The sequence below is a fragment of the Eumetopias jubatus genome, unplaced genomic scaffold (genome assembly GCF_037043125.1).
Source record: "Eumetopias jubatus isolate StellerSeaLion01/CBP00866 unplaced genomic scaffold, mEumJub1_p1.0 scaffold_16, whole genome shotgun sequence".
In the NCBI taxonomy this organism is placed as follows: Eukaryota; Metazoa; Chordata; class Mammalia; order Carnivora; family Otariidae; genus Eumetopias; species Eumetopias jubatus.
In genome coordinates, this window is record NW_028274822.1 from 47,315,688 (window position 1) to 47,335,467 (window position 19,780).

The window sequence follows — 19,780 nt, forward strand, 5'->3', positions numbered from 1 at the left end:
AAATGTCCTTAGATGGCTGAACGAAAATCAGCTGTGGTTTCTAAATATTACTACTATCTAGATTTTTTTAACAAAAACAGTTTTTAAACCCTTTTTTTTTTTTTAAGATTTTATTTATTTGACAGAGAGACACAGCGAGAGAGGAAACACAAGCAGGGGGAGTGGGAGAGGGAGAAGCAGGCTTCCCGCAGAGCAGGGAGCCCTATGAGGGGCTCGATCCCAGAATCCTGGGATCATGACCCGAGCTGAAGGCAGACACTTAACAACTGAGCCACCCAGGCGCCCCGACAAAAACAATTTTTTAAAGTATATTCTTAAGGAATGCATTTTATAATTCCTCGATGAATTTAATCAAGTTTACAAAAAGGATTAATCGGGAGAAATCTAACTCATATGTATATGGTATGAGTTCTTGGAAAGAATGCAGTGGTATATTGTCTACATGACAAATGTCGAATGTATTTAAAATTTAGAAAGATTTATTTTTTAAATCTGTATGTGATTAAATGCAGTATTCAATTTCTAAGGAAATTTTTATCTTTTCTCAAGAATATATCTTAATTATTGTAGTATATCAACATATGAACTAAAAGTTTTGACAGAAACAGTAAAGCATATGTACTATAAAAATACTTTATTAATAAGTTTTAATTTTGCTTTTTGTTTTTGTTTTCCCAGAAAGCACAAACATGCCAACAGAAACTAGATAGGGAAATTTCCACCTTTCTGAAAATGATTAAGGAGTGTGACATGGATAAAGGTAAAAAAAAAAAAAAAAAAAAAAAAAGTTGGGGGGCAAACTACAAAATAACACCCACTGTTTAACATAACCCATTATCCTAGATGTTGATCCTTTGTAGTTTTGTTTGCTATACATGTTAATTTTCGGTTTTGAATTCAAAGTTGTGTTTGATAAGACTATTTTGAAATTTTTAAAAAGCGACTTAAAATTTCTACTGGAAGAGGCTTGGTTTGTAGATTAATATTTTATTTTAAGAAAAATTAACATTTTGGGGCTATAAATTCATTTTGGCTATGTAATGAGACTCCTAATTACGAATTCCAGAAGACTCGAATTTTATTTTTATTTTTTTATTTATTTTTAAAGATTTATTTATTCATCTGACAGAGAGAGACACAGCGAGAGAGGGAACACAAGGAGGGGGAGTGGGAGAGGGAGAAGCAGGCTTTCCGCGGAGCAGGGAGCCCGACATGGGGCTCGATCCCAGGACCCTGGGGCCACGACCTGAGCCGAAGGCAGACGCTCAACTGACTGAGCCACCCAGGCGCCCCTATTTTTATTTTTTTAAAGATTTTATTTGAGGGAGAGAGAGAGCAAGAGGGGGGCAGGGTCTGAGGGAGAAGCAGACTCCCTGCTGGGCAGGGAGCCCGTTGCTGGACTTGATCCTGGGACTCCGGGATCATGACCTGAGCTGAAGGCAGTTGCTTAACCAACTGAGCCACCCAGGTGCCCAAGAAGACTTGAATTTTAAACTGTCTTGTGTTTGAATCCTTGCTCTGCCACTTACCAGCTGTTACTTTGAACGGTACATTTAACTTCTCTGAGCCTCAGTTTCCCCATCTGTAAATGAAGGGGTTGGTTGTTCTCGGGTCTTAGCCTTTTATGATTCTGTGAATGTCTATGTGACCGTGACTGTCTAATGGTTAATCTACCTTTCAGTAGTAACTTTTTATGTCTTCAGTCTCCACTGGTTATGAATCATCAAGAGTAGACTATAAATATTCCAAAAGTCAAAATAACATACAATACAAAATCAAAAATCCAATTAAAAAGTTACATATCGAGGAAAAAATTATTTTTTTAAGATTTTATTTATTTATTTGACAGAGCACAAGTAGGCAGAGCAGCAGGCAGAGGGAGAGGGAGAAGCAGGCTTCCCGCTGAGCAGGGAGCCCGATGTGGGGCTCGATCCCAGAACCCTGGGATCATGACCTGTGCTGAAGGCAGATGCTTAACCAACTGAGCCACCCAGGCACCCCAAAAAAGTATTTGTGAACTAAAAACTGTGTTTCTTAGACTTTAGACTCCTTATTGCTTTAGATTTGAGCTCTGATGGGTTTATAAATAACTTCACTGAAATTTAATTGATTCAATTGAGTTAACTATCAGTTTTAATCACGAACCAGTTTCCCTCTGTGGACTTCTCAGTTTAGTTTATATATGCCCAGGGAATGCAAAGAAATGCTAATATTAGAATAAACTGAACATAGATATTTTATATCTATCCAAATGGACCTCAGGCATCTCTTTATGTCAGTTCTGTAAACATTTATTTGTATTAACAATGATAGCTTTAAGAAGGACAGCAATTAAGTTATTTTTATTATTATGGGCTGGAATATTACTTAGCACTCTTCATCCTCAATGAACTTTTTAAGTAAGAACAGCTTCATTAGATACAATTCACAGACTAAAATGTACCCATGTGGAGTGTACCCTTTAGTGGTTTTTATATATTTACAGTTATACAACTGTGACCATCAATGAGCTTTTAAAACACCATTTTCAAGAACCATCAAAAGTAAGAAGAGATACTAATGATGTTTAAAAGATGTCGGCAATGTCCAGAGTTAGATGAAATATAAGGATTAATTCCTTTAACATGGACCAAAGAAATGACATCAGAACTACAACAAAATTAAGTAGTTTTTTTTTAAACTTTGAGATCTCTTGGTTCAGATTATCTGTATGACCTGTCACTCATAATGATGATATGCATCATTTGCATTTTTAGAGATGTGCATAATATTCAATATTACAAAAGAGATACTTCAGACAGTGCCATCTGGAAAACTTTGAGATGTCTGATGATCTGACAACGTTATTTCATATATCTAAAATGAAATTCAATAGATTTATACACGATTGTAAACATTTTCTGTAAGATGGTTGTAGATAGATAAATCTGCATATCATATAAATAGTAAATGGGGTTAAGATGATTTCATGAGTGGAATTAGAGTTGAAGATAACTATGTTACCTTAATGCCAAGGGATTGTGCAGAGTAATCTTGCACCATGTGTTTTATCGCTGATAGATTGTAGCTGATAAATACACAGCCTGCTCCAAACTGTCTACATAGTTTGCCAATAACTTCTCAAAATGAAGAACTAAAATGTTTGTGGACAGAATCCAGACCTTGTGGTTGTCTTACACTTTAATACAAAATTATGTGAACTTTTAGACGCTACTCCCTTACGTCTTACTCCAACTTCTGCCGTACTCGTTCTGCTCTGTCTCCTGTCAAATCCAGGTCCCTGCAGCAGCCTCCTCTGTGGGCATCTTGCCTTCTGGGACCCCATGCATTCCATCCTTAAAGGGAATCCAAAGCCTTTTAGGAACTCCTACAACTCAGCTTCTGTGAAAATACGGCATTATTGCTGCCAGATTAATTTTAGAATAGTACTTTTTTGATCATAAAATTTTTTTCCCATTGGAAAAAGTGTTTCATGGGTCTTTGAAACTATAGAATAAAATACAACCTTTTTTTTTTTCTTAAGATTTCATTTGACAGAGACACAGCAAGAGAGGAAACACAAGCAGAGGGAGTGGGAGAGGGAGAAGCAGGCTTCCCACTGAGCAGGGAGCCCGATGTGGGGCTCAATCCCAGAACCCTGGGATCATGACCTGAACTGAAGGCAGCTGCTTAACGACTGAGCCACCCAAACGCCCCTAAAATACAAACTCTTTATCATGGCATTTAAGAACTATCAGAGCCCAATCACAAAAGCATTTTTCAGTTTATTTACAATTACAGATCTTCCTCAACTTCATAATGGGGTTATGTCCTGAGAAGCCCATTGTAAATTGAAAATCTTGTAAATCAAAAATGCATTTAGTATACCTGACCTACTGAACATCATAACTTAGCCTAGCATACCTTAAACACGCTCAGTACACTTTTGTTAGCCAGCAGTTGGGCAAAATCATCTGAAACAAAGCCTGTTTTTTTAAGATTTTCTTTAGAGAGAGAGTGTTACAAGCATGTAAGTGTGGGAGGAGGAACAGAGTGGGAGGGAGAGGGAAAGGAAGAGAATCCCAAGCAGATTCCATGCTGAGCACAGAGCTGGAGGCAGGGCTTGATCCCATGACCCTGAGATAAAGCCCTGAGGTGAAACCAAGAGTCTGACGCTTAACTGAGCCACCCAGCACGCCCAAAGCCTGTTTTATATTAAAGTGTTAAATGCCGTGTAATTTATCAACTCCTGTACTGAAAGTGAAAACAGAATGGATATCTGAATACAGAACGGTTGTAAGTGTATCAGTGGTTTATTTTGGTGGTGGTGTGGCTGACTGGGAGCTGTGGCCCTTTCCGCTGACCCACATCACAAGAAATTATACTGCATATTGCTAACCCAGACAAAGATCAAAATTCAGAATTTGAAGTATGGTTTTTACTGAATGTGTTTTGCATTCATAGCATCATTGAGTCAAATAATCCTACGTCAAACCACTATTAAGTCAGGGACCATCTATATTCATTCTATGTTTTGGTCCAAAATGTCCTCTATTGAAATAGTACTTTATTTCCTTAAGCCTAATTTCTGTCTGGATGAATGCCAAAATTTATGTATCTGGCATTGGCAACATATCCTTCAAGATTCAGTGAATGCAGTGCTAAAACCTCTACTATTTTATCTTTATCAAGAACATGATTACAAAAACAAAGAAAATCACCCAAACTAATAAAACTATTTTTATTAGTTTTAGGCTAGTACTAGGCTAGTAGTCTCTTCTTCCATGAAACCCTAAATTTAGCCATCTGTACTAAACAGTTTTTGACTATTATGAATAATATACACTTAAATTTGATCACATCACTTTATTACCTTAGGATTCTTGGAAGTGGAATTAGTGGATGAAAGCATATTAACATTTGTGTGCCTATTGATACGTTGCTAAATTACTTTCTAAAGATATACTTTATATGCCAACTTTAATGCATACAGTTTATTGCATGTTACTAAATGTAGATAGTGAATTCTGGGTTAAAGAAATTAGAATGATTTCAGTTATTTAAAAGAAAAAAAAATCTTAAAGGAAAAGCACTTTTGTTCAACCTACTTAAAACTCTGCTCAAAATATCGGCTTTGAGTAAACACACTTCCCGCCTCCTTCACTGTTGTCCCTGAGGCCCAAACCATCATTGTTTTTCACACAGCGTTGAAACAGCCTCCTGACTGGCCCCTCAGATTCTACCCTTGACCCTCCAGTCCCTGCCCAAAGGACCCTGCTAAAACACCAGTGTATAATGTTCTTTGCTCAAAACATCAGGTAGATTCTGTGTTATCTCACTAAGAAAAACAGAGTCCTTCTGATGACCCACAGACTCTTCCAGTCCTATTTGGCCTCTCTCTTCTCATCTCCTAGTTACCCCTGCTTGCTTGTGTTCCAGCTTCACTGGCCTTCTGGCTGCCCCTCGGAGAGGCTGAGCATGCTCCTGCCTCAGCCTGGGCTGTGCTGGCCCTCTACCTGGAAGTCTTTTCTCCAGGATACTCAGGTCCTCACCTGCCCAGGTCTTGACTCAAACAGAGCCTTCTGGCTACAGACTACACACTGCATTACTGGGGCTTCCTTGCCCTCAGACTTCTCATTGGACTCAGCAAAAGGGAGACCCTATCGGGATTGGTGGAGGGGGTGAGAGCAGTCAGGCATTTTCCTCCCTCCCTACAGCTGGGCTGCATGGGGTGTAATAGCCCCTGGCTGAAGAGCCCGCACCTGTGACTCCAGCTCCTGCTGGCCTTAGCAACACTGTCCTTTCTTTTTGCCTCTCCGTTCCACAGTGGCTACTGTCCTGCATGCCAGTCTGTTCACTTACCGTCCCCTTTGGGTGTCATCTTTTTTAAAGACGTTTTCTTTAAAACGTGGTTCAGGTGCCCTTTCAGTTTGCCAGCCATTTCCTGTCAGGACACTTACTGATATGTCATCCTGTCCGAACTTGCAACTCCCCTCAACACTTGTTATTCCCCTACCTTGCTTTTTTCCTCTGTCACTTACCAAACTTGCTATATATAGTAGTTGATAGTCTGCCTCTCCTATTAGAATATAAACTCCATCAAGGCAGGAATTTCTGTTTTATTTGCCGATCGTCGTCAGCACCTTAACAGTGCATGCTACCTATAGGACTTGACATATATACAGTTGATCCTTGAACAACACGGGTTTGAACTGATGGGTCCGCTTATATGTGGATTTTTTTTTTTTTTTAGTAAATACAGCACAGTACTGTGAATGTAATTTCTGTTTATGATTTTCTTAACGCTTTCTCTAGAATATTTGTTATTGTAAGGCTTCCAGTCAACAGTAGGTGCTTAGTAGCTAAATTTCAGGGGAGTCAAAGATTATATATGGGTTTTTAAACTGCAAGGGGGTCAGTGCCCCAACTCCCATGTTGGTCATGGGTCAGCTGTATATGTTTTGAGTGAATGAAATGAATGACCTACTTATCTACCTTGTAAATTTATAACTCACTTCTTTTGAACTCAGAAATAAGTACTAAATTTGTTTTGTCAAGTTAGTATATAGGTTGTACAAGTCAGCACCGAACCTGCCATGGGGCAGCCACACAGTCAGTGGTAGATACAGACAGAGCCTCTCGCCTTTCTGGAGTTCCCCTCAGTCACAGTTCTGATATGATCTTCTCAGGACTAATGGTTTCTATACTATCTGAAAATAATAAATATTTTAGGTATGTTTACTTTATTGCACATTATATTTAGCAATAAAAGTATTGTTCCTCAAGATCCAACTCAAATCCTATCTATTCTCAGACTATATTCCATTACTCCATCCCATAATGGTTATTCCTTTCTCTGAATAGTTAACATTTTTTAAGTGCATAATTTGTTTGCTGTCTACATCTTATAATATCCTTGATACCTTTTTTCGTTTAACTCATGCTATAACTCATTTAACACACGCAGTTTTGAACTTTATGTTTTATATTTTCCATTGCAGCTAGTACAGATTCTATATAGACAGAATGATTTAGTAGTGCTTGTTTAGTGGGTGATTGTGTTCACACTAGTCATCTTAATTTGAACAACAAAAATTTATATTCTATAGGGACTTCTCAGTTTTTTTCAAATTACAGTTTTATGTAAAAGTTTTTAGAAGATCAGTTGATTTTTATATGCGGATATCTTTCTCTCCTGAGGAGAGTATGGATTTTCTTGAGGCATTTATATAATTCCAATTAGGTGTGAAAGTCTGTTTTTAAAATGCCTCTTTGTATGCAGGTTAGATCATGTCTCTTATATACATAATCAGATGCATTGCTGTTTTTTCTTCCAAAAAAAAATAAGGCTTCATGAAGAGGATGGCATTTGAACTTGGCCTTGAACAAAAAAGGTTTAAGTGGAGAAACTTCTGAATATGAATAATTATTATTTCCAGTATTCGGGGAAGACGAAACATCTTGAACATAGGTTTGGAGGCAATAAAGTGAAAGAATATTTCTAGGAAAACAAGTATTTCCAGGAAAACAGTCTGGCTGAAACCGATTCAGTTTAGAGTGTCTTAAATGTTAGTTTATGAGTATGGACTTTTTACATATTAGGAGAACAATGGAGGTCCTCTGTATTAGGTTTAGTTTGCTAACATAACAAGAAATAAGTATTTCCCCAATATTTTTAAAACATACGCAATTAAAAATTGTACAGTGTTATGAAAGTGACAGATTGTGAGCTTTTTGTATATGTCTCTAAAGTTAAGCATTTTGCATAAGATCTTCTAGCATCTTTCCTGAGTTCAAAAATATTTTTAGTACAAAATTAAGTGATTCTTATAATAGGCCAAATAAGTTTACATACTAGCCTTTTTACATTGTTCATTACAACTCAGTCTCTAAATATTGGCTAAGATAATATTTGGAGTGATTTCCAGTTGGTAACTTTTCGGGAAGCCTAGCGATTTCTTCTTTTTATAACTATGCAAACATCATCTACGAAGCATGCCACTATGAGCCACCTGGCCCCTGAAGCACTGCCCTGGCACTAGAGGATCAGTTCTCATGCAGACCTCCTGTGCAAGTTAGTGTGAATTTCAAAATCTTGCTTGAACACCAGACTGTCAGAGAAATTAGGTAACTTCTGACTCTGTTTTGGACAAAAGAATTTGATACATTCCTCAATAATGGATTCCTAAAAGTCCATATATATTTCATGGAGTATTTTTTAAAAGGTTACAGAATCAGTTTTATTTAAAATCTTGAAGTTCATACAAATTAATTTTGACATTTAATGTTTTATGCTAATCAACAAGTATATAAAGTGTTAAATATCTAAAACATACAAGATTATAGATGATTAAGCATGTGATGATATTTGATAAATACATCCATGAATGACTGTGCTCCCATCTTACCATTTGTGCCATGAAAGTGGAAAATTTCTAGATTACCCAGAGCATTTATGGAAGGCAGAGGCTGTGCCTGATTTTTTTGTACATCCCCTCACCGTACTCAATCCACAGCTCTGTGTGAGACATCTGTTGAGGTGCTATTTAAGTCTTGTGGCATCTGGCATATGATATTCTTTTTTGCTGTTTAGCAACTAAGTAAAGAATAAATCTTCACAATGTGTATCAAAGATTCAAAATGAAAAATAAAGTATGTAAAATCAAATTTATTTTAGGATATAGTAGTTTTCAATTGTTTGGGTGTTATTAAGAATAGCTAACTCTGGGAAACTGTATTCCATAAAAAGAAAAATATGATAAAATTATATTTGGTATTTATATCCAGATATTAATGAAAGGCTGTTCATACCTTCATTCACTCTGACCTTTTCCTTTTGTTTCCCCCTTTTGCCTTACGAGTTTTGAGAAATAATTTTTCTAAGAAAAGGACTTTGCTAAAATCACATTTCTTTAGAAATCGTGGAAAATTAAAGGAAAGAATGAAGAACAATAGTAACAATTTTATCACCTAGGAATAATGACTAAATAATTCGTTATGTGTTCTTGGTAGATTTTATTTTCCTTTCCACTTCCATATGAAAATGTTTGTTTCTTGAAGAGAACCACTGTTTTATGCCTGATAATTGCAAATTGCTGGCATTTCGATTTGATTGCTTTTGCTTATTGACCTTGTTTACCATGTTTTAAGAACCCTGTTCTAAATGAATCGAGATTATTTAAAAGACAGAGGGTGGTATATATTTGTCTCTTGCCTCCTAAGTTATTTTTAGATGAAAAGCTTTCTTAATATTATTTTTGACTGAAGGGACACATTTAAAGGATCTTAATATATAATTAACACAAAGTCCAAAACTGTTTGAACTAAGAGCATTTCCCTAGCATGAATCTGGACAGGATATGACATTTTACTTCTTTTTTAAATGATCTATGTGCATTTTGCAGCTTTCAGTTGTCAGCATTCTGATTTTTGTTTTGGGTCTTGTGGGTTTTTGTTTTTTTTGTAATGGGTAAATGGATTAAAATTTCCTTAGGGAACTGGGGAAGGTGGTGATATTACCATTTTTTTCTTCTCAATTTATATTCTGAAAGATACTGGACCCCAGAGGGACACATTTGTAAGAGTGAAAAGACCTATTCCATGCCAGACATTTATCCAATAAACACTAAAGAGAGTTGTGTTAATGCCACCTTTAGATAGGTTAGCCCTCATATCAACTACAGTATTATTTTTAGCTCTTTTTAGCACTTGGCTTTTGAATAAAATTACTTATCTAGCATAGAATATCATGAAAAGAAATGTTAATCAGCTGCTTTCCTTAAACATTACATTATTTATTCCTATAATTTTTTTAAATTTTCATTTTATTATATTATTATTTTTTTTAGTTGTGACTCTTCTCCTTGCAGGATATAAGGCCTTTCTAGGACAAGGCTTCATCTTTTCTTTTACTGTACCAACTTATGCACCCTGCATACAGTAGGTGCTAATAATGATGCTCAAGGAATATACTATATACTTTGTTTAAGGCAGCCAGCTGGAAGGAAACATGAAGTTAGTAGACATAAAAATGTTTGTGGTGCCTGGCTGGCTCCGTTGGTAGAGTATGCAACTCTTAATCTCAGGGTCCTGAGTTCAAGCTCCATGGTGGGTGTAGAGATTACTTAAAAAGAAAAAAAAGTAATTTAAAAATGTTTGTGGTGTTAAAATCCCACTAATTGTGTTTATTGTTATTTATAGACATGCTTCCATCATTTCTTCAGAAAGTTGAAGTTGTCTCTGAAGCTTCTAGAGAAACTTGTGTAGCCTTGAGTGATTGCCTTAATCTCTTCACTAAACAAGAAAGGGTAGGTAGTTTGGAGTTGAATTTTTTAATAATTGTGTTTCACATACTGGATTGTCCAATAAATCACTGCTTTCAATTTGACCAAAGGTAGGAGAAAATAGTCTTAATAAAGAAAATGAAAGCTTCATTTTCACTAAAATTTAGAACTCCTTCATTCTTGATTAAGCAAGATGATTCTGAAGTAATTTGTGTTCAAATTTAATTTACTTGTATAGCCGTATTTATCAACCATGGTTTAAAGTTCTACTCAGAGTTCTTGTGGCATTTCAACAAGAGTGTTGTGAAAATATTGTAGAAACCAGAGGTTTTATATGAAAAATATGTAATACTTTTCTTCAGAAAATAGAGCGCTATTAAACTTACCTATGTGAACTGAGCTCAGTTCACCCCTGCTCTCTCCAATTCACTATTCCAAATATTAATAAGAGTGGTAAGTTTATCCATTAGTAATTCTTTTTCTGAGGATTGAAAAGTTGCAAAGATGTGTTTTGGTTGCCTGGACTAGGATTTTTCTTGTTTTAATTTATCCCCCCTTCTCATTTTCATGATGTTAAATGCAAGCAAGCCAAGCAGCTATAGGCTTTCTCTTCCATTTTGTTAATTTCTACATATATGTTCAATCTTCAGCTTTTTAGATTAAGACACCAAATTTCTCATTCTTGTTACAATTTATTTATACCTTTTAATTAGATATTAGGTTTTGATAAAACAAGATAGATGAAAATGGTTTTGTATATTTCTCTCATATGTAAAGATCTAAAATTTTATTGTGATTACAACGGAAGCCTTGTGAATTCACATAAGAATTTTTTAAACGCCAGCTTTGTTATGTACTCCACAAATTCCATATTTAATTTGGAGAAAAGTGAGTGATCTGAAAATCATTTAAAACAAATTTACAGAAAGTCTTTCAATAGGATTTTATTAACTATCACAGGAAAACGTAATTGTTCATTAAACATTTTAAATGGTTAATTCTTCCAATACTGTTTGAAAACAACCCCTCCCATCTCAGCATTTCTATTTTTGGTGATTTCATATTCTAGGTTATTTAAATGAGGCATGATTTAGTGATCTAAATCTAAATAGCATTGTCCAACATTTTTGAAATGAACAAATTATGATGTCAAGGAATTCAGGTAATATTTAATACATTGTAAAAACTAATTCTCATTAACGTCTCTTATGTGATACCTGATGGATGTATCAATAATGTCTTTGTTTTAGAGGTGTGTAGTTTCAAGGTAAATTCTAGATTTAATTTAATTTCTTAAGCCAACCTATACTAATTTTTAAACTGCTTAAAAATGTAGCCTAGGTAATTACCTCTCTGAAAATCCAGATGTGCAAGAGTATATTAGCCTCAAGTTTAGACTAATTAGACTTTTAAATTTGTCATGAGGATTAAATAACATAAGCAAAATACTTAGCATAGTTCCTGACACATAGTAAGCCCTGAGTAAAAATCAACAGTTATTATAAGATGCTATCTAATTAACACTTGTGACCCCTTTTCTCTGATGGTATTTTGGAGCTTATGTGTCTTTAGCATTGGATTTAACTCGTTTTGGGAGGAGGTGGTATTATCTAAAGAAGATTTGAGTATTTGTGGAATGATTGTGTTCTTTTCATCCTTATTTATTATTCAATAACAAAGGGCTACTTAAGTTCTCTGAACCTTGATATTTCCATCTTTCAAATAAAGGAGACCATACTGTAAGTCATTAACAAGCACTGAAGACTGAAAGTCTAATGGACCTTTTTAAAATCTCAGTCTTTTCCCCAACCAACCATGGGCAAGTTTCTGTAAAATGAAAATGTATAAACACCTCAGTGTCAGGTGTGGGGGTCAAATGTATATAGATGAATAATAGGTATATAGAGCGTATTAACATACCGTGTGGCGCACACAGTACTCATTTAGGAAATGGCATTTGTTGCTTCAAACTTGCAAAGTATCTTTAAGATTCTTTTTCAGTAATGCTATAAAATAGCAACTCTGAGGTTCTATGGATTTCCTTCTGAGAAATAGGATTATAGACAATGAAAAGGGCCCCCAAATATTTAATAGATAAATGGCATCATTGAAGGTAGTTTTTTTTATGGCTAAGACCTACAACATAGGAATTTAATAGTGTCCTTGAGGTGATCACAGAATAATTAGGTATTGTAATGCCTTATTTATCTGGAATCATAAATTGTATTTCTGTTATCTAGAAATTTTGTTAAAAGAACAATCATAAGCTTTGAACTCACAGAGACCTGGGTCTAATTCCATGTTCTGCTCCTTAATCTCTCTTTGCCACAGTTTTCATATACAATTACTCTTTTAAAGTGGCAATCAACCAAAAAAGAGTGTTTTGAAAAGCAGGTATGATCATCTTGGCAAAACACCTTGTATACTACCTGGCATGTAATGGGGATCCAGTAGATCTAAGTGATCCCAGCTCTTGTGGCCGCAAAACTGTTTTTATTCTAATCTTTTTGATGACAGTTATTTTAAATGTTATGCATTTACATCTTATGCTAAATTTTTAGCACTTAATTTTATCTTTTCTGGGGGCCTCAGGATTGTCCTTTCTGTATGTTCATAATTACTCTGTGTCTTAATACAGAGATGCCTTCAGGGGATAATGTTTATAGAACTCTGTAATTTGACTAAATGGCCCAATCCTGCTAATGCCCTTGAATTCACTTTTGCACTTTATGGGGTTTAAAATTTTTTTCTCTTGATTTTTAGCTCGGCTGTGTGCCGGTCTGTAGTAGTGGAATACTGATCTCTTCTGTTTACTCTTTCTAATGTTGTTTATGAAAAAGAAAACCAGATAACCAAACTTGGTCAAATTATGTCCCCAGTAAGAGCAAGCTGGCTCTGTATGAGAAACTTAGGGGTTTATAAAGAGCATAAGCCTTAGTGCCTGGATTTGGGGCTTTCTATTTCTGTGGTATGTGAGTGTTCTTTGCTTATTTGGGGATGCTCTGATATGACCCAGATATTTAAGGTTTCCATAGATCTCTATAAATGGGGTGCATTAGGTAGGCATATTTTACTTGTAAATAACACTGTGTTGTTAAAAAAAAAACCATAGTATATGAAGCAAGCTGTAAAGCTTGTGATTGATTTACTAAAGGGAAACTTATTAGGTGTTTTTAGGGTAATATAGGGAGACATGAGAGATGTGAATGCCGTAATTTGTCTTTAACCTTGTTTGAGAGTTCTATTCAAAAGGCTAGTGGGGCGCCTGGCTGGCTCAGTCGGTAGAGCACAGGGCTCTTAATCTCAGGGCCATGAGTTCAAGCCTCACGTTAGGTGTAGAGTCTACTTAAAGAAAAAAAATTTTCAAAAGGCTAGAAACTGGCTTTATGAATTATTTTTGTTTCTGTAGTTTTCCTCACCAGAGAGTGGTCAGAAGTGGCTAAAATGTCACACAGTGCCATCATTGGTCCCCTTCTTGTTCTGTGTATCATCGAGCTCCCTTTGATATTAATCAAACCAGTTTTTCTGAAGTAGGAACTTGCTTACTTAAAATTAGTGTAAGCTCACTCATACAATATTTTATGCTTCTATGTTACATTTCCTGACTGCTCAAGAGCTGTAACCCAAAAGTATGATTGGGATGATAGTGATGCTAAGTTTGTGGTATAATGGAGAAATCTGGACCTTAAATTGGACAAACCAAAAGGTATTGCTACTTTGGACCAGATGCTGATATCTTTGGAGAGAAACCATGCCCTCCTGTGAGCTTCCAGCTCTATAAAGTCGAGGTCTCTAATATTCATTAGTTTCCTGGGCTGTTCAAAGGCCTTTAGTCATTTTGTGTTCCTATTCTCTTTCATTTCTTCATGTTTATACCTTTTGGGCCTTTACCTCTCTGTCATCTCTTCAGTCTCCTCCTCTCCCTCTGCTCTGAGCAAAATTCTTTGTTAAACATGGAGGCAGTGACTGTATTTTTTTTTTTTAAGATCTTATTTATTTATTTGACAGAGAGGGAACACAAGCAGGGGGAGTGGGAGAGGGAAAAGCAGGCTTCCCGTTGAGCAGGGAGCCCAATGCAGGGCTCAAACCCAGGACCCTGGGATCATGACCTGAGCCGAAGGCAGACGCTTAACGACTGAGCCGCCCAGGCACCCTGGCAGTGACTGTATTTGCTGCCAGTTCCCTGCCACTCCCAACCCCCAGTCTCTTTTTTCTTTCCTTTCGTTGGCATCTGTCTCCTTCCATTCTGCTTCAAAAACAGCTCCTCTCTTCTTTTGAATCCTCTACTCCCTTACAGCTTCTGTCTCCCTACATTCCTTTCCAATTCTATTTTGGAAAATGTGATAATTTCTGTTTCTACTTTATTCCTCAACTAGCCCACTGAAACCATTCTTGCCAATAATCTCCTTACTGCTAAATCAGAGGATACCCTTAAATTACCTTGCTCGTCCTGTGATGGATCTGGCGTTTGATGACTACTTGCTTTTTGGAGTTCTTCTCAGTGATTTCCATGGTGCTTACCTCTTCTGGCTTCTCTTTCCTTTAGAGCAGCTCCTCCTCAGTTTTCTTCTGAAGGATCTCTTCTTCTGCCTGTGCCTTGAGTGTTAGTGTCCCTGGTTTCTGTGGGTGGCCTTCTCACTCAGCATTCTCCTTGGATGATCTTAGCCACTCCTTCAAACAGAAATCCATGATGACTCTGATATCTCCACCTTAGATCTCTCCTGAGCTATAAACCAGTATATCCAGCTGCCTTTTAAACATTTAGATATGATTATATCATAGGCATTTCAAAACCAGTGTGTCTAACGCTAAATTATCCATTCAACTCAGAGACAGAATTACTGCCTATCCAGGAACCCAAGCCAAGATCATGGGAGCTGTCCTCAGTTCGTCCTTCTTCCTTATTCCCCCACGCTTACCAAGTTCTGTCGTTTTTCCTTCCTGTCTCTCAGCTGTCTGTCTCCCTGTCTTCCCTCTCCTCCCACCCAACACTCAGATCCCCCACTGCCACTCTATGAGGATAGAGCTCTCAGGATTGCTCTGTCAGATGACTGCCACCATTTCTTCATCCCAGGTTCCACCCTTCAGAACTGGTTTAGAAATCCCTCCTATTCTAGGAATCTTTGCCACTGTAGCACTTACCACATTGTATCATTATATATTTACTTGTCTGATTATATATTTACTAAAGAGCCCCTTAAGTAAGCAACTATATCGTAGTTATTTCTGTAGGCTCTGTGTCTAGTATAGTACTTGACCTGGAATAGACAGTTAATATCTGACTGAATGCATAATGAATGTACAAAGGAAAGAATACAAAGATCAGACCAATCGGGATCTACTTTCTGCTGTCTTGACCTTGAGCAAATTAATATATGTTTGGGAATTCCATTTCCAAATCTGAAGAGAATACAGATGAGTTATTTTATGTGAAGTTCCTTGATACAGTGCCTGGCACAGTTTAGGTGCTCTGTAAATTGCCCTTCTAAAACATTTTGTTGTTTTTGCTGCCTAGTACTACTTTTGTAAACTGAATTCATTCTCTAATTTTTAGAACCCAGGAGGAAGATTCTGTAGCAGCTGCTTTTAGTGCCAAATGTGACTTTTTACAATACCACTTAGTTATCAGTTTAGAATGGGGGGGGGGAGCAAACTGACTTTTCAAAGAAACCATGAAACCTCACTGACATTAATTCCAAATTTTCTAGCATACTGTTGTATCCTCTTTTACATGTTAATCTGTAGCACAGTTAGAACCACCGCTGTTGAACAGTGAACTTAAAGTACCCTAGGATCTTGTCAAAGAAATACTCAGTTTGATTCAGTATTACTCTGCTCCCTAAAGTTTGAGGACAGGTTTATACTGTTTAAAACTGTTGGAACAAAAAGTTATGTGTACTCCACTCCCACCAGAACCTCATAGTTAACCAGAAATTTCAGTAGCCTGAACATCCCACTTAAGTGTAGTATTAGGAGGTGGGTTTTGCTGTCCTTTGAATCTTCATGTACCCTTCAAGCCTGGCTGGAATAAGAAACTATCTATTCCGTATAAGTGGGTTTCACAGTAGTAGGATTAATACCATTCTTTTCTTCATTGCTCAAATGGTAGCTTACAAAGTGCATAAAAAATAAATACATGAAGTCTAGTTCAGTCTTTGTTGTGGAATTGGAAACCTCCACTGTTCAGTGTAATCCTGAGTAAGGGTCAGTTACCTTTGAGGCGCAAGAGTCCAAAGAGGATTCCTCTAGTTTTCCCTGGGAGTGGGCTGGCCATTTAGAAGTTGTCAGGGCAGGCGTCGCCAGGAGAGGGCTTGAGCACACAGCCCGCTCTAGGACCTCGCAGGAGCCTCCGCGGGATGCACGCAGAGCACGAGTAGCAGTTTCCTTACTTCCTTCCCGAGAATTGCGGGCCAGCAGTCCGATCGCTTGTTTGGAGGGGCTGTGTGCAGGCTGTCGTGGTCCCGGGCAGGTCCCCACCTGCGCCTCCGAGGAGCGGGCCCCGCGGGAGGGGGGCCGGGGGAGGAGGGACTGGACGACGACAGCGACCGCGCGGAGCCGCCTGCTGCAGGCCATTCGCCGCGCTGCTCGCACTCTCCCGGGCGAGCCCTGGAGGAGGGTGGCTCTGGCTCTGCGGCCGAGAGGCGCTGCACGGACCTCTGGTGGCCCGAGGGCCGGCGCGGGAGTCCTGGGCCGTGGGCGGGCGGGCCGGGCCTCTCCTTGACCTCGCTGAAGCCGTGGGCGGGCGGAGGAAAGGTGACTTAGGGAGACCTTGCGGTGCCGCCCTGGGTCGCGCCTCCGGGCTGGGCTGGAGGGGAGGCGGAGGAACAGGCCGAGCGCATTTGTGCTGGAGCTGGCTGAGGAGCGCAGGGCGGAGCGCGCCGGCGGAGAGCCCCAGATCCGGCCCAGGTGGGTGAGTGTATGTGTGCCCACTGGGGGCTTTGCGAGGTCAGCCTCAGGAGGGACGGCAGAGGACACCCCGGGGGGAGGAAGCAGGGAGGGCGGCCGGACCAGATCTAGGGATGTGAGTAGATCCAAGAATAGTTGGACGTGTTTGTGCGGAGTGGAGTGCAGCTGCGGGTGAGTGGGGAGGGGTGCGTGATGCCGGGAGACCCTGCCAGGGTCTTCCTGCAGGCTTGGTACTTGGAGTCAGGTTCCCACAGGAAGAGCCACTTGGGGGGAAAGACTGGACAGATTTTTTTTTTTTTCCCAGCTAAATATTGGTAGTAGGTCAAGTGGGGCCGGAGTGGGAGGAGTAAGGCAGTGAAAGACATTATTGTCCTAAATAACCTTCCAAGTTAGTGATTTTTTGCATGTCTCTGCCCTGGCTGACATTGAGATGAACTTACCATCCGTTCGGAGGCTGCTAAAATTCCAAGGAAACGCACGAGTGGATTAAAGAGAGAAAGGGAAATTATACTGGGGCTGGGGAGTGGGGAGGGAGGTAGCTTTTAACTTTGTTTTGATTAAGGATTTTTGATTACTCATAGGCTTTCTTTGTAGGCTAAACCAGTGGAGAATCACGTTCCCCAGCATTCAGAGCATGTGGCTAGTTGTTTTGTGTTTTTTGTTGTGCTGGCTTTTTCTGGATTTGGAGGGAGGGTAGTAGGAAAGGAAAGATACCAGGGAGGAGCTTAGTACAGCTTTTGAGTTATTAAAGCTATTAAAAGTTTCTTAACTTGAATTAGGTTCAAAGACAGAATGAAGGCATTTTGTTTTAAAGACATAGGGTAACTTAGCAGGAATCTTTTTCAAAAGAGAAAAATGCTTAAAATGCGTGTTGGTGGAGGAATGTGTAGGCTAGAATATGGGTATCTAAGTGTAAATTTTCTTTTCAGTTTGAGGGCACACCGAAGTTAATCTCCGGTCCAGGTAATGTTTGATTTCAGCCGTGAAGCTGATGACTTTGGTACGTCAGCTGGGTTTTGATTTAGATATTTAATCTTTTTTTTTTTTTTTAAGACATTTAATCTGAACATGACGGCCAGAGAGGTATATCAGCCTTTGTCCCAGTACTACTTTTACTAGACTGGGATCTTAAAGGAATTTGTGTCACTGTGAATATGATTGCAGGACTCTAGTCTCCCCTCTTTAGAACATTTTTAAAGGTTAATTTTAGGGAATTTCATTGAGGGTGAAAGTGACCCACATAATTTCTGTACCCTCAGTTGTACACCTTGCAGAATGAGGGAAAATTAAAAAGTTCATTAGATTTTCCATATTAAAAGCACATGCGTGTACTGCCAGGGTAGTATATAAATAAAGTCAAGCACGTTTAGAATACTGTATGTAAAATAATAAAATAATTATGCAATAGCATGCTCTAAGGTTTGTGTACAATTTATAACATTTGCCATCTATATTCTTTAAAAAGCTTTTATAAATTTATTAGTATCTTGACATTCAAATATATAATTGTGTTTATAAGCTCTGTGAGGATTATAAGAATTTTTAATTCCTTTAAAAATTAGAAATTTAGATTTTTTTTTACTTGGTCCACATTATTCTACATTATTCCTAAACTTTTAGTTTGTATGTGTAGTCAGGAAATATACTGCAAATTAATTTTGGAAGCAGGAAGGACATAAGTTAAATGTTTTTAATATTTTTAAATTTATTTAATAGGAAGTTTATGTAGCATGAAGCAGGTTTTCATTTTGATAATTTATGAAGTATTTGAACAAAAATACATAAGGTAATTATTTCAGCAGGATGAGAGAGAGAGAATGTGTGTGTGTGCTATTAACTTTGTCATGCTTGGTATGACCCAGGATCTTTTCCTAAGTTTTTGTATCAACAGTGGTATGAAGTCTGTAACCTGCCTGCAATTGTATTTGTCTTGTATTCCTATTAGAGAGTGCAGTGCCTGATTTATATTGTCTGATGAATTTTGAATGAGGTATAGCAGATATAATTTTTCTCTCATTTTAATGTGAGAGTGGTAAGGATATAACCCCTATACATTTTTATAACGGTCCACCATTGATTTGATATCAGTTACATAAATTTTTTCCTTAATTCAATAAGTTTTTACAGAGTGTTTATCTTGTCAGATACCTTGCTAACTGGTCAAGGCTAGATGAATAGAAGAAGGGTTTTCTTGAAAGATTTTATCAAATATGCCTAAAGAGTTTGAATATTATCTTGGGCTGTTAGAATCATTGAAAGATTTTAATCAGGGGAGAGATTTAATCATATTTGCTCCTTATAAGAAGGATTAGAGGAAGGCCTCAAAACAGGGTGACCAGGTGCAGGAATTCAAGAGAGGGATAATGAGAGTCTGAACCAAGTTGTTGGCTAACAAAAAGGAAAGGAAGATACAGAGCAGAGAGAGACTTCAGAGATAACCTAGGAGCTGATAATAGTTGCATATGAGGAATGAAGGAGAAGGTGGAGTCCTAGATGACCCCCAGACTTATGGTATATAAATCAGTGGGTGGAAGGTGACTGAAGGAGGGAGTAAAGGGAATAGGGGGAGGATGAGTTCACCTTTGGACATGATGACATCCAAGTAAGGGTCT

At 38.0% G+C, this 19,780-nt stretch overlaps 1 protein-coding gene across 8 annotated transcripts in view; it reads left to right on the top strand.

Moving 5' to 3' along the window:
* Positions 1–19,780, top strand: part of OSBPL1A (oxysterol binding protein like 1A) — a 230,944-nt gene that overhangs the window by 103,117 nt on the left and 108,047 nt on the right. For 5 of the 8 annotated variants that reach the window (XM_028098294.2, XM_088019584.1, XM_088019585.1 and 2 more), the window contains 2 exons: positions 679–760; positions 10,180–10,286. The exons of 1 other annotated variant lie outside the window; for it this stretch is intronic. In XM_028098294.2, the coding sequence (XP_027954095.1) occupies positions 679–760; positions 10,180–10,286 (189 nt within the window). Of the gene's footprint in view, positions 1–678; positions 761–10,179; positions 10,287–17,025; positions 17,173–19,780 lie in introns of those variants that run through there. 2 more of the 8 variants (XM_028098301.2, XM_028098303.2) reach the window with 2 other exon arrangements.